At 45.7% G+C, this 14147-nt stretch overlaps 1 protein-coding gene and 1 pseudogene across 1 annotated transcript; one reads left to right on the forward strand and one right to left on the reverse strand.

Annotated features, from left to right (window-relative positions):
* Nucleotides 1–2662: 2662 nt before the first annotated feature.
* On the reverse strand, nucleotides 2663–3644 carry LOC137630258 (uncharacterized; annotated as a pseudogene).
* A 4214-nt stretch (nucleotides 3645–7858) lies between these two features.
* LOC137630259 (uncharacterized) lies at nucleotides 7859–12409 on the forward strand. The gene has a single exon (XM_068361712.1). It carries the CDS (start codon nucleotides 7859–7861, stop codon nucleotides 12407–12409), a length of 4551 nt encoding a protein of 1516 aa, XP_068217813.1.
* Nucleotides 12410–14147: the final 1738 nt, after the last annotated feature.

Here is a 14147-nt window from a genome sequence, read left to right on the forward strand (position 1 = left end):
ATCGCTCCACAAGGTGGTTGGAAGCATGACCGAAGCTACGACCCAAGCATGCGCCGAAGACCTTTTGTAAAGCTGGGTGAGCAGATTTGGCGTTCCTGATGACATCACGACAGACAGAGGCCCCGCTTTCCTGTCGAAGATATGGCTCGCTCTGGCAAACCTGGTGGGAACGACTCTCCACAGCACCACGGCATACATCCCCACAGCAAATGGCATGGTCGAACAAACTCATCGCACCCTCAAGGCGTCCCTGATGGCGAGCTGCACCGACGGGGACTGGAAATCACAATTTCCTTGGGTACTCCTCAGCCTTTGCACCGCCCCTCGCGCAGTTGGCGAGCCATCGCCCGCCGAAAACGTTTTCGGAGAGGCGCTCACAGTCCCCGGCGAATTCTTTTCCACATCAACCGACGACACGCAGCTGGATCATTTTAGGGACATCGCCAGGAAATTCAGGCCATGTCTTAAAACTTACCAGGACAGAACTAAGCTAAGCATTTAAAGCCAAAGAACCTGGATGACTGTGGGTATGTTTTCGTCCGTGTCAACGCTCATCGACAGCCGCTAACCAGACCTTATCTAGGCCCCTACCGAGTAATCAAGAAAACGACGAAAGCCTTCCTTCTCGACATGCATGGCCAAGAAGACTGGGTCTCAATAGACTGCGTGAAACCAGCGTTTCTCGAAGGGAGCGACACTGCCTCCGCGGGACCTGGCAGATCCAGAGTGCCACCTTAAAATAAGGCGCCCAATGAGAAGAAAAGCAACAAACGATGATGAGAGGTAGCGATCCATACACCGACCGCCGACGCCCCCCTCCGTTCAAGAAAAAGAGGAACCCTTCGACGGCCGAAACGATACGAAGATTAGCCTCATCAGCCCTCTATGCCACCTGATGTCTTGGGGGGGGGGAGTACTTGTAAGGACATCACTTCCTCCGTCGTCCAGCAATTTCACCGAATTCTCTATTTTATTTAAATTCTCGTTTCGCCACACTGTGGCTAACTGTATATATTTATTCCGCTCCCTCAGAGCTACAATTTCATGTATTTATTATTTCATTACCTATTTCTATTGACTTGTAATTCAAGTATTTGTACGTGTGAAAAAACACATATTTTGGCGGTTAGTTCAAGCTGAATTGGCGCCTGCGCGCATGCTACTTTTCCTCCCGCACCCTGTATTATATTCCCACGTATGTTTGAATAAACTGTCAGTTGTCGTTGGTGATAGCTCGTCTCACTGTCCTTACAGGACAAACTACCCATTTAGGAGTTTTTGGACCCCCTTATATAAAGACAATTATGAGGGACCTCAGTGGGAAACCAAGGTTTTTTGGATAGAGAAATGCCAAACAAGAGTGATTTACAGCAATAATAATGGTCAGACATGCAGAATAAACATAAGAAATAACCAGTTAGAAATATATATGGTCCATTAAGTGGCTGAAAATTAAAGCATCATAATTATCCATGATTCACTAAAGGTACTTCTAATGGTTTTTGCTCTGCCATGGCTCACTTCGCTCACAAATAAACATAATCTCCCTGCCCCTATGTTCTGGCAAGCAGTACATATTGAGCTGTGCTCGCAAGGCCCGCGGGTCATCATTTCGGGATTTTCTTTTACTTTGATATGAGTAACAATAGATATACACTGAACGGAGAGCATTTCCATTATAATCAATTGCCGATATAGATAAAAGTACACTAAATTTCAAAATTGATTGTAGGCCTATTTCCCTTAAGGTCATCTTTATATGATGGTGGTAAAGCTCAAACTGAAGGGGAGGGTGGCAAAAAATATGGCTGCAGTAGAACAACATCCGGGAACTTGTGCATAAATATTTGAAAGCTCATAATTGGTTGAAAAAGCCAGGTAATGATTATGTCATAGAAAAAGCTAAATAGCTCAAAAAAGAGAGTGCAAACAACTCGTGCGCAATAATTCGCCGTCAGTTTCCAAAACATAAACAATGGACAGTGAGTGACAGATTTTACATTAAATCGACCAATACGCAATTTATTATACCACAGCTCCTACTAAACTTATCGAGAAAGATATCAAACTAGCCAGCATTCATCCATTTCTTATAGCGAATTTCAGATTCGCTAGTAATTAAAATATCATATAGTAACCGGTATATGTCTAGGAGAAGGCCGCACCCGTTTTTCAAGTATTAACGACGAAAAACTGCAAAAAACAACCAGATTATTGTTGCACATCGCATAGAAACATGAGGAAATGAATAAAAAATAAACTAAGACTTAACTCTTATGCATAAAATGTAAGCATAAACCTACTACTACAATTATGGGGGACCCCAGTGGGAAGCGGGGTTATTGGGTGGGGGGGAGGAGGAGAAAAGTGATTTTTCGGGGCACTACCGAACCTAATACAACTACCTACCCTACCCTGGGGGCCCTGTACCCCTACCTAGGCCTACCGGGGGGGGGGGGGGGCCCTCCGCCCCCCTCCGACCTCCCCTTAAGGCCACAGTAATTTTCAGGGCACCACCGAACCTAAGACACCCACCTAACCTAGCCTAGGGGGCCCTGTACCCCTACCTAGGCCTACCGGGGGGGGCTTCGCCCCCCCTGCGACCCCCCCTTCGTTATACTATCACCATTATAATATATTCTATAAATCAATGAAGCTTACCTTAAACTGTTGGTTGGTAAAGATGTGCTGCTGCTTTGAAGAAAACGTGAAGCCGTTGCGATGGTTCCCTGACATGCAACTTGAAGTAGGAAGTGGCAAGGTACCCGACGAAGTGTTTTTTCCTCCTACCATATTTCGGCACTAAATTCTTCACGTCCCGCCACTTCCTCTCCACAGTATTGGTATGAGCCTGTGTCTGGGGATCAACGAAGTGAAGGCTGTGGTTAACCGTCAAATGCTTAAAACCTTCCTCTGCCAGACAGTTATAAGCTCGCCAACAGTCCGAAATTATAGTTGTGCCTGGCTCGATCCTCTCCTTAATCAGCGAGAGCAGGGTGTCACGATCCCGGGTTTCCACGGGGACCAGAAAAAACTCACGTGATTCTCGGCAAATACCACCAAATACCCACTGGCCGTCTATTACTCGGCCAACATTATATTTGCGTTTGCCGAATTTGGACTCGTCAATTTCTACTGTACAATTAATTGTGGCCGCCAATTTTCTTGCTGCGCCTTAATACCCAATTAATTACAACTTCCCTGCAAAAAGAAGACCAATCACAGACAGTGCCTTTATTTAATTTCAATTCAGAAATGGCCACATCGTAGCAAAACCAGTTTTGAACCCACAAAACTATAAATTTTAAATTAGTTTCAATGTCCAGTTTTCCTTTGGAAAACCAGGTACCCACAAACACCGACACTTTATATGAACAACGCTTACGTCTACGTCCTTTCGTAATGTAAGACTTGTCACACCTAAAACTATGTTCCTTGTAGTCAATCCTACACACTTCCTCACAATGCGGACATTTTTTATTTTGCAAAATTAAATTGTGTCTCTGGCACAAATCCACAAGTTTTTCGATTTTCCCCGAATAGGCTAACACAAATTCACCGTAACTTAAGAAACAGTCGGCACAAGAAACGGGAATTTCAATTGCTTGTGCAATATCAGACGACGTGCTTGCTACGGCCTCCATGTCTAGGAACGAAATAAAATGGCTGGGTAAGAAAATGTATTGTCGCACTGTGATGGGTAAGAAAATGTATTGTTGCACTGTGATTGGCCAAACGTGAAGACGTCATTGGGAAAGAAAATGTATTGTCGAACTGTGATTGGCCAAACGTGAAGACGTCATTGGGAAAGAAAATGTATTGTCAAACTGTGATTGGCCAAACGTGAAGACGTCATAGTGCACTAGTTTGTCTGCGGATTATAGTGGTTACAGGGCTCATTTGAGCAAAAATAAGACACAGTCAACAATAACAACACACTTAGAAAAATCTTGGAGGAAGACAAGAGTAGCGTGAGTTTGATCGTCGATATTTCGACTATTAATGATTTTCACTAAATTATCTCACTGGTATACCATTATATACATACATTCCTACATATTCTAGTAAAAATAAATTGAATATCAGTGTTATCTTCATGCGGCCCTCTCCTAGACATTAACCTAGTAACCAAATTTTGGGTTACATTCTAAAGGGCACAAAACCTAACACCACCCACCTAACTTAACCTAGTAGTTGCCACGTCACAGACCTAGCCAGGGGGCAAGCCCCAGATCCCCTTACCCAGGTCACATGAACAAACAGGAGCAAATATGTCCAATTCTTAGAATGTCGACAAACAATTGAAAAATATCTCAGGAACAAAGGATGCAAATATTTTGCTTAATTTTCCATGAATTTATTATGCGTCCCAGAGAATAATGTACAGAGAAGAAAAGGTTAGTTTTACCATCATTTATCAATTCCCCAGTAAATTTTCCCAACCCAAAACTTGGGTAGGATATAAGTTACACTTAATAGGAACAAGAAGTTTGGATAGGAAACAAGCTACACTAGCGCCTAATTGTCTTTGGAACCCACAAAATATCTCTGCACCACCTAGTCCTATCCGCAAAGACGGATTGCTACGCCACTGTCTGTAGCTGTGAAAAAAATCATATTACAAATACTTGAAAATTCCTATCACCCTGATTTAACTCTACCATAGATTTTCCCTCATCAGATACATCCCTGCTTAGCAATCTGCTGGACTGGGATTCAAAACCTGCTCAAGCTCAATAGGTTTTTGTAATACTACCACCTCACCTACCTAGTAAGCTAGGAAGAGCAGTTTAGGGGAGCCTATATGTCTACCTGCTGAGTCATTATCAGCCATTGCCTGGCCCTTCCTGGTTCTAGCTTGGGTGGTGATTGGGCTTAAGCACCGATATGAATATATGGTCAGTCTTCATGGCCTTTTCACTGTCCTTGCCTCTGCCAGTCATGAGCGACCTTTAAAACCAATTTGAACTTTAATACCCGAGGGCAAGAGAACATGGTTTTAATTAATTTTATTCATAATGAAATTACTATAACCTGAAAATAATGCCTTAAATCTCCAAATAAATGGTCGGGAGGAGAACTGAAAAAGTATTTTACATATTCAACTGAATACCAACAACCTGTTAGGTTAGGTACACTGAGTTACTACAGTACTTTGGACAAAAATACAACTATTCTACTTTTAGTATCTACAAATCCAGTAACCAACCTGAATAGTCCTAAAGATCACTTCGATGTAGGCCTACTTATGCATTTTTTTTTTCTTTTGCAAGAAGATACTATAACTTGTTATTGTTGTTCCTCCACCTTAAAAACAAAAACGTCAACTTGTAGCGGTTGTCTGTACACAAATAACGTTACTGAATACTGATGCATGGTAGCATTAGAATATGAGTTCGAATATATATATATATATATATATGTGTGTGTGTGTGTGTGTGTGTGTGTATATATATATATATATATATATATATATATATATATATATATATATATATATATATATATATATATATATATATATATATATATATATATATTGCATAGAATATGTGAAATTATTACTCTTTTGTTAAAAAACTAATAGTCCTGTTTATTGCCATTTAATCTAGTCTACAAAATTAGCCTCTTTAGTTTAAAAGAAAAGTCTCTCATATAGTAGAGTAGCTTTATCTTTCGAAGTTTCATGCCATGAATTAAGACTTATTAAAACACTGTCAGGTCAAAATAAAAACTTTATCAATTAATGGTGGTTATCGAATTCATAGTCTCTACCACAACTACTGAAAGATAAGTATGATATTATTATAAGAATACTTTAAATGTGATGATTAAAGTCATCTACGGACATAAATTAAACAAATAGTAAGAAAAAGTTCAGTCTTTTGAAAATAGCTGTCCAAGATGTAGGCTAGTTCCTCTCTACTGCAAGGGGTGCTAAAATCCCTGGAATGGAACCTTACAACATATAACATAACGACTATGACTAGTGTAAGATACGCCATAACGTATTTCCAAGAATTTCTTTTTTTGTGTTCTTTGTTAACCATGAGGATTAATTTAGTTTTCCTTTACGTTCTCCAGGACCAACTCTAAGTGCTGAAAACATAACCTTATATGGGCATAGCGATGGTCTAGCTCCATGATTGGTCGGCTCAGAGGGGCATCTCGCGCTAGACAGAGTGACGTCACGGCCCCGGACCTTGGCAGTGCATGGCTGTCCGCTGTGGTGCGAGCATCTCTGTGCTCAGCTTTCTGTGTTGACTGATGCAGTGATTTAGGAGTGTCTCTCCGTGTGTGAAGGACCAATCACACATTTGGCTTGATAACTAATCACTCGCAGGAGATTAACGGTACCACCTGTGAATGTTCTTTGAACTGAACTTGAAACAGAATTGGCGTTGGGAAAAGATGTAAGTCTATTATTTATTGTAATGAACCCTATTGCAATTCATGTAATCCTGTACCATTGCTGTATTTTCTTTATTGACTTGTATTTATGTATTATAATGAACCCTATTGCAATTAATGTAATCCTGTACCATTGCTGTATTTTCTTATTGACGAGCTGTTTTTTTTTGTTTGCAGCTAAAACCTCGTCCGATATACAAGTTGTACTCTTCTAATTATAAAAGACGTGAGTTTTCAAGACCTACACGCCAATAACTTAGAACTTTAGCCGAGAGAGTGAACCCCTCTCCGGTGTTCTACAGTTTTAGATCTTTACACAAAGTGGGTCTCAGATGACTGATTGTAACCTGACTATCAAGAAGTGAATCTTTCTCAGACGTTGACGCCGAGCTGGGAACATCGTCATCATGTCGGAGAGATCATTAAAATCAAGAACGTCATCCAAGAGCGACACAAGCGAGGTCCGCCGAAAGCTGTTAGAAGCGCAAGCTAACTTAGCCAAGGTTCAACTGAAGGCACGCTTAGAAGCGGAAGAACGTGCAGCCAAGAAGAAAGCTGAAGCTGATGAACTCGCTGCTCAGAGAGATGCCGAGGATCGGGCCGCTAGAGGGCTAGCGGACGCTGCATTGCTGGAGGCCGAGCTCGAGGTTCAGAGACAGCAACTTGAATACGAAATTAGATCGGAGGCAGGAGAGTCGCAATGTGGTTCGGAAGTGTCTTCACATGCCGGAAGCGTGAGAGTTTCCAGTGTAAAGGTCATGGAGACTGAACATGAGTCTAGGATCAATCAATGGAGGCTAAGTGTCGCCCACCACCACGAGAATGACCCAAGTGCTATGCGGACATTGGACCCTGTAGAACATACAAGAGGACCAGAATGCCATTCTACACCCATGGAAGTCCACTCACGGCCATTGGATCCCACCTCAACTCCTTTCGCACCACGACATGCCACATTTGAACCCTCTGTTACTAACCCCTTGTCCAACAACTCTCAAGTGCTTAAGGCACTCGAATGCACTCTTGCTAGCAGCAATGAGTTGGCGCGGACAACGCTGTTACCACCTACTAAACTTGAGCGCTTTGGAGGCGACTTCACCAAATTTAATTGGTTCAAGATGTCCTTCAAATGGCACATTGAGAACAATACCTCGGACCCCGAGCGCAGGCTGAACCACTTGTATCATATCCTAGATGGGCCTCCGAGAAACCTGGTTGAGCACTGCTTGCACCTGTCACCGACAATTGGGTACGATGAAGCTTGGAAGCAGCTGAGTGAATTCTACGGCAGAGAAGTCGATGCTACCGAAGCTTTTATTCGTCAGCTTCTCGAATGGAAGGAAATCCCAGCAGGTGATAGCGAAGGTTAATGAACTACGCTTCTTACCTAAAGAAGGTGAAGGCAGCACTGGGTGCAAATTACACTAGAATTGAGCTGCAAGAAACTATGAGAAAGATAGTGGAAAAGCTCCCTCACCCTCTTCGGGTAAGATGGGTCTCTAAGTACCTGGAACATGAACACAAGCTTCCAGCCCTGATCACCTTTGTGGAGAGACAGGCACTGGTCGCTAAAGAATTGAAGTACTACGAGTGCGACCGTCGTCCATCCAAGGGCAAACCTGAGGACACGAGCAAGCCGATTAAAGCTAAAGGCTTGCCTGTTCACCACAGCTCTCCTTCCGACAATGGGATATATTGCGTATACTGCAAGAAAAATAAGCACGGAATTCAGTCGTGCCACCGATTCCAAAGCCTCAATTTGGATGACCGCTGGAATGCTGTGGTGGATGCCAAACTCTGCTTCAGATGCTTAAATGTCGCGCACAATCACGAAGCCTGTGAAGAAGAATCTTCGTGTGGCAAGTGCGGCTTGGGGACGCATCACACGCTCTTGCACTATGTGAAGAAAACCCCTTCAAGGGACAGTACAAACTCCAAGAGAGCAACTGTGTACAAGACATCTGACAAACCTAAAGCGGAGGCCGGGACGACTAGCAATGCACCACCTGATAGAACTAGCACCGAAACCGCTCTAGAGGCTGGGACTCCTGCGACGACGGGGCACGTACACGCCATGTCCACTGACCGACGACCTGATGGTCGTACAATGTTGAAGCTTATCCCAGTCATGGTGAACGGAACGTGCACTACGGTCGGCTTCATAGATGGAGGAGCCGCACCCACGCTAGCCGCAAGGAGCCTAATAGATCGGCTAGGTGTAACGGGAAGGCCTTGCAACCAGACCATGGTGACAGAGGCCGGTACGTTCGACTGCAAGGAAGTGGTCCAACTCACCCTTGGTAACATCAACGGAGGTGAGGAGGAAGAACGAGTAAAAGAAGTCTTTGTTACTGACAAAATTAATGTGTCGACGGACTACATAATGCCTTCGGACTGGCTGAAGAGATGGCCACACATGGCAGACGTAGAGCTGCAAAGCTTGCCAACTGACCACGAACAGGTCGAGCTAGTGATCGGGTTAGACACGACCCTGAATCGAGTCATTCTGGAGCAACGCCACGGCACTGCCAATGAGCCATCCGCCTACCTAACCAAGCTTGGTTGGGTGGCTTTCGGTCCTACTGGAGACCGGTCTGCATCGGAGGTCTCACCCGTGCATCATGTTCATCGAAAATTTGACCCTCAAGACTTGACAGAGTTACTGCAGAGTCATTTTAATAGAGATTTCTTCGAAAAGGAATCCCTCTCCAAATTGGAAGATTCCCTAGAGGATAAGAGATTCTTGGCCACCTTGAATAACACGACACAGCATCGATATGGAAAGTACGTGGCCAAGCTGCCATTCAAGGACTCTACTCCTCTACCTGATAATATGAATATGGCAATTCGACGAGCCCGAAGCTTGAAAAGAAGACTAGACAACGACGAAGCTTACAAGACATCCTACGTAGCTCAGATGGAGAAATATACTGATAAGGGCTACGCTGAAAGGGTTCCTGTAAGTCAGCTAGACAGGGAGGACGGGCGCGTATGGCTTATGCCGCACCACTCTGTCAGGCATCCTGTCAAACAGAAAGACCGAGTGGTCTTCGATCTGAAGGCAAGGCACCGAGGAACATCTCTCAACGAACATCTGATGCAAGGCCCCGACCTCACCAATAGCCTGACGGGTGTTCTCCTGCGTTTTAGAGAGGGTCAACATGCCATCACAGCAGACGTGCAGGAGATGTTCCATCAGGTGAAGGTACCTGAAGAGGACAGAGACTGCCTGAGGTACCTCTGGTGGCCAGAAGGTGTCACCAGCAAAGAACTGCAAGTCTTCAGAATGACGTCCCACGTTTTTGGCGCAAGATCATCGCCGAGCGTCGTTAACTTCTGCTTACGCAAAACGGCCCTGGACTTTGGAAGCATGTATAACGAAGAAGCTTCTAACTCTATACGTCGCAACTTCTACGTCGACAACCTCCTCAAGGCGATGGATGATGAGGAAGAATGCATTAAACTGACAAGAGATCTGATCAACCTGTGCAGGGATGGAGGTTTCCGTCTTAACCAATGGACCTCCAGCAGCAAGCAAATTCTAGCTGCGATCCCCAGAGAAGAACGAGACGACTCTGTGGCTGTCCTAGACTTGAATAAAGATGAGCTGCCAACTGAACGAGCCCTGGGGATCCATTGGAATATGAGCATAGACGTGTTCACGTTCAGAATCGTCCTTAAAGACAAGCCTTTCAACCGACGTGGTGTGCTCTCTGTTGTTGCATCGATCTATGACCCCTTGGGCTACTTATCCCCCGTCACTTTGATCGCGAAGATCCTGTTGCAAGAAATGTGCCGAAGGAAGCTCTCGTGGGATGAGGAGATGTCTGCTGATGAACTTGTTCGATGGAAGACCTGGCTTGCGCAGTTGCCACAACTGGAAGAGTTCCAACTGCGAAGGTCCTTCATACCACCAGACTTCGGAGATGTTGACACCCTTCAGCTGCACCACTTTGCAGACGCAAGTCAGACAGGCTATGGTGTAGTCTCTTACTTGCGTGTAGTTGGTGTCAACGGAAAGATTCATTGCACTCTTGTCATAGGACGGGCGAGAGTCGCCCCTCTGAAAAGGACCACCATCCCTCGTCTTGAGCTGACGGCGGCTGCTATCGCTGCACAGATGGACTCAAAGCTGAAGACTGAGCTCGATCTGAAACTGGCCCCGTCAGTCTTCTGGACTGATAGCACGTCAGTACTAAAATATCTCAGAAATCCGACTGCGAGGTATCAGACCTTTGTGGACAATAGGGTCAATCTCATTAGGGATACATCCGACATTATGGCTTGGAGATACATCAATACTACTGCGAACCCAGCAGACCTTGCGTCACGTGGCCTCTCCGTCGCTGACTTCCTCCAATCATCTTTGTGGTTTTCAGGACCAGATTTCCTCAAGATGGACGAAACGCACTGGCCAACCATGCCCGAAGATGTTGTCAGAGGAGAGCTTGATCCAGACGCCGAAGTGAAGACTTCTCTCGTCTTCGATATAACGAAGAAAGAACCAACGTTCATTGAATCAATAGCGACAAGATTCTCCTCCTGGTTGAAGTTTGTCAGGACCGTCGCGTGGATGACAAGATTTATCCGCCACATGCAGAAGGCTCGCCCATACAGCGGCGACTCACTCTCGAGTGCGGAGCTGCGTACCGCGGAGAATTTGATCTGGAGACTGACCCAAAGCCAAGAGTATGAAGAAGAGTTAAGCACCCTCTCGAAGAAGGGAAGATCGCTGAAGAGGTCTAGTAAATTAATCAAGCTGAGACCATTTCTCAAGGATGGATTGCTCCACGTTGGTGGTCGATTGCAGAAATCAACACTGGCAGATACGGCCAAGCATCCGATCATCCTACCCAGCAGTTCTCCGGCGGTCAAGCTTATGGTGAGAGCCACGCACGAATCCTGCGGCCATTGTGGCCAGAACCACCTGATGACCCAGTTGAGGACAAACTACTGGATCGTCCGCGGAAATGCGATCGTCAAGACTGTCATTCGAGAATGCTTGGTCTGTCGCAGACTAAGTCGTCGTCCTTTAGTTCAGGTGATGGCTGAACTGCCATCCGACCGGCTTTGTCCAGATGAACCCCCCTTTACTAACACTGGGTCGGACTGCTTCGGACCGTTCTTAGTGAAGCAAGGAAGGTCCACAGTGAAGCGTTGGGGCGCTATCTTTACATGCCTTACCTCGCGAGCAGTCCACCTGGAAGTGATCGATACAATGGAACAAGACTCCTTCGTCAACGCCATCAGGCGTTTCGTCGCTCGCAGGGGGCCTATCAAGAGAATGTGGTCCGACAACGGGACCAACATTGTGGCCACGGAACGAGAGCTAAGAGAAGCTCTCCAGCGCTTCAACGAAGGAGAAATCAGAGACACACTCTCGATCCGAGGCATAGAGTGGAACTTTCATCCACCACATGCCTCACACTTTGGCGGAGTGTGGGAGCGTCTGATCAGGTCCGTCCGAAGAGCCCTCACAGCGGCCTGTCTCCAACAAGTCACGACTGATGAAACGCTTCGCACTCTGTTCTGCGAAGTGGAGGCTGTTGTTAATAGCCGACCTCTGACGAAGATCAACGACGACCCGAACTGCCCTGTCCCTCTCACGCCTAACATGATCCTAACTTTGAAAGGGTCACCCGATCCCTTCACATCCACATGCAAGAAGGACATGTATGTGAAGAGGCGATGGAGACAGGCACAGTTCCTCGCTGACGAATTCTGGCGCAGGTGGATACAGGAGTATCTCCCCCTGCTTCAGGAGCGCCAGAAGTGGTCAGTCCCAAAGCGTGACATCAACGTCGGTGACATCGTTCTAACGCTGGACGAGCGGCTTCCCCGAGGCAGCTGGCCTCTAGGGAAAGTCATGGAGGTCACTCGGAGCGCTGACGGTCGCGTACGTCAAGCTTTGATCAAGACTGAGAACGGCGAGTTCAGAAGGCCTGTGCAGAAACTGTGCCTTCTCTTGGAAAATGATAAAGGCGATGATATAAAGTGATGTATATGAGGTGTTATGAGCGTACGCCGAGCGCTGCTCGCTGCATTTTGTAAATTTTGAATTTTATTATTTGAGTTGAAAATATAGCAAGGTCATTTGAATGAAGTAACCCAAGTGATGCCGTATCTACGGAAATATTTAGCCCATGACCAAATAGGGGGCAGTGTAAGATACGCCATAACGTATTTCCAAGAATTTCTTTTTTGTGTTCTTTGTTAACCATGAGGATTAATTTAGTTTTCCTTTACGTTCTCCAGGACCAACTCTAAGTGCTGAAAACATAACCTTATATGGGCATAGCGATGGTCTAGCTCCATGATTGGTCGGCTCAGAGGGGCATCTCGCGCTAGACAGAGTGACGTCACGGCCCCGGACCTTGGCAGTGCATGGCTGTCCGCTGTGGTGCGAGCATCTCTGTGCTCAGCTTTCTGTGTTGACTGATGCAGTGATTTAGGAGTGTCTCTCCGTGTGTGAAGGACCAATCACACATTTGGCTTGATAACTAATCACTCGCAGGAGATTAACGGTACCACCTGTGAATGTTCTTTGAACTGAACTTGAAACAGAATTGGCGTTGGGAAAAGATGTAAGTCTATTATTTATTGTAATGAACCCTATTGCAATTCATGTAATCCTGTACCATTGCTGTATTTTCTTTATTGACTTGTATTTATGTATTATAATGAACCCTATTGCAATTAATGTAATCCTGTACCATTGCTGTATTTTCTTATTGACGAGCTGTTTTTTTTGTTTGCAGCTAAAACCTCGTCCGATATACAAGTTGTACTCTTCAATATATCTAATTATAAAAGACGTGAGTTTTCAAGACCTACACGCCAATAACTTAGAACTTTAGCCGAGAGAGTGAACCCCTCTCCGGTGTTCTACAGATGCTGCGAGCCTCTCCTTCGTATCTTGTTCCCGACGAAGGAGGTGATCGTTGAGCTTAGGGAGGTCTTCGTTAAACTGACGTCCGGCGACGTCAGGATCTAGCTTTCCCACGACGAAAGTATGCTGGATATCCTTCCAGTGTCGAGCGTCAGGGGGAGTGACTATGGAGAAGGGTCTGCACTCCTCCAGTGCAGGGCAGGCTTTCCCCTCTTCCACAGCTTTAAGGCACGCAGTGAAGGCCTTTTCCAAGAATGGAAGTACCGCATTTTCAGGTGCGACATAAGTAGGGTGCTTCTTGCTCAGGGCTGGAAGCTTAGAGCAGGTAAAACCCCTACTCTTGAATGTGTTGGCTAGCATAGCCTGGGCCTTCGCGAGATCGAACACTATCTCTTCCTTCGGTTCGGTCTCTTCCTTAGAGGCAGGTTCAGAACGAAGTCGGACGTAACAGTCCGGGTAGGCCTCAAAGTTTGGGAAGAACTCCACGTCTTCCAAAGGGACCGTGCCGATCTTGTCGCTGATAAAGATCCTGCCGGTCGCGATAACCATATGCTCAGCATACCTCCACGGGTTGGCATGTGAGCAAGCGGGGAGATCCTTAACCGAAATCCTCTTCGGTTCTCTGGATCCCATCATGGACCTGATGAACTCCTGATTCTCCTTTAACCTGTCGTCCATGACGGCTCTAATCAACCGGATCATTTCTTGAGTGGAAGAAGAGGGATCCGGGGTCGTGGAGGTAGACGGGATAGATACTTCCGTCGGTGTAGGAGTAGGAGCGGAGATGGAAGGAGGAGCGACCTCTTGCTCCGACTCGGCGTATTCCACCTGGTCTTCGTCATCTTCA

Source organism: Palaemon carinicauda, chromosome 38, assembly GCF_036898095.1.
Source record: "Palaemon carinicauda isolate YSFRI2023 chromosome 38, ASM3689809v2, whole genome shotgun sequence".
NCBI lineage: Eukaryota > Metazoa > Arthropoda > Malacostraca > Decapoda > Palaemonidae > Palaemon > Palaemon carinicauda.

Bases quoted from the DNA above. Each gene is read 5' to 3' on its own strand.
- LOC137630259 (XM_068361712.1), top strand. From the start codon at position 7,859: ATGAGAAAGATAGTGGAAAAGCTCCCTCACCCTCTTCGGGTAAGATGG.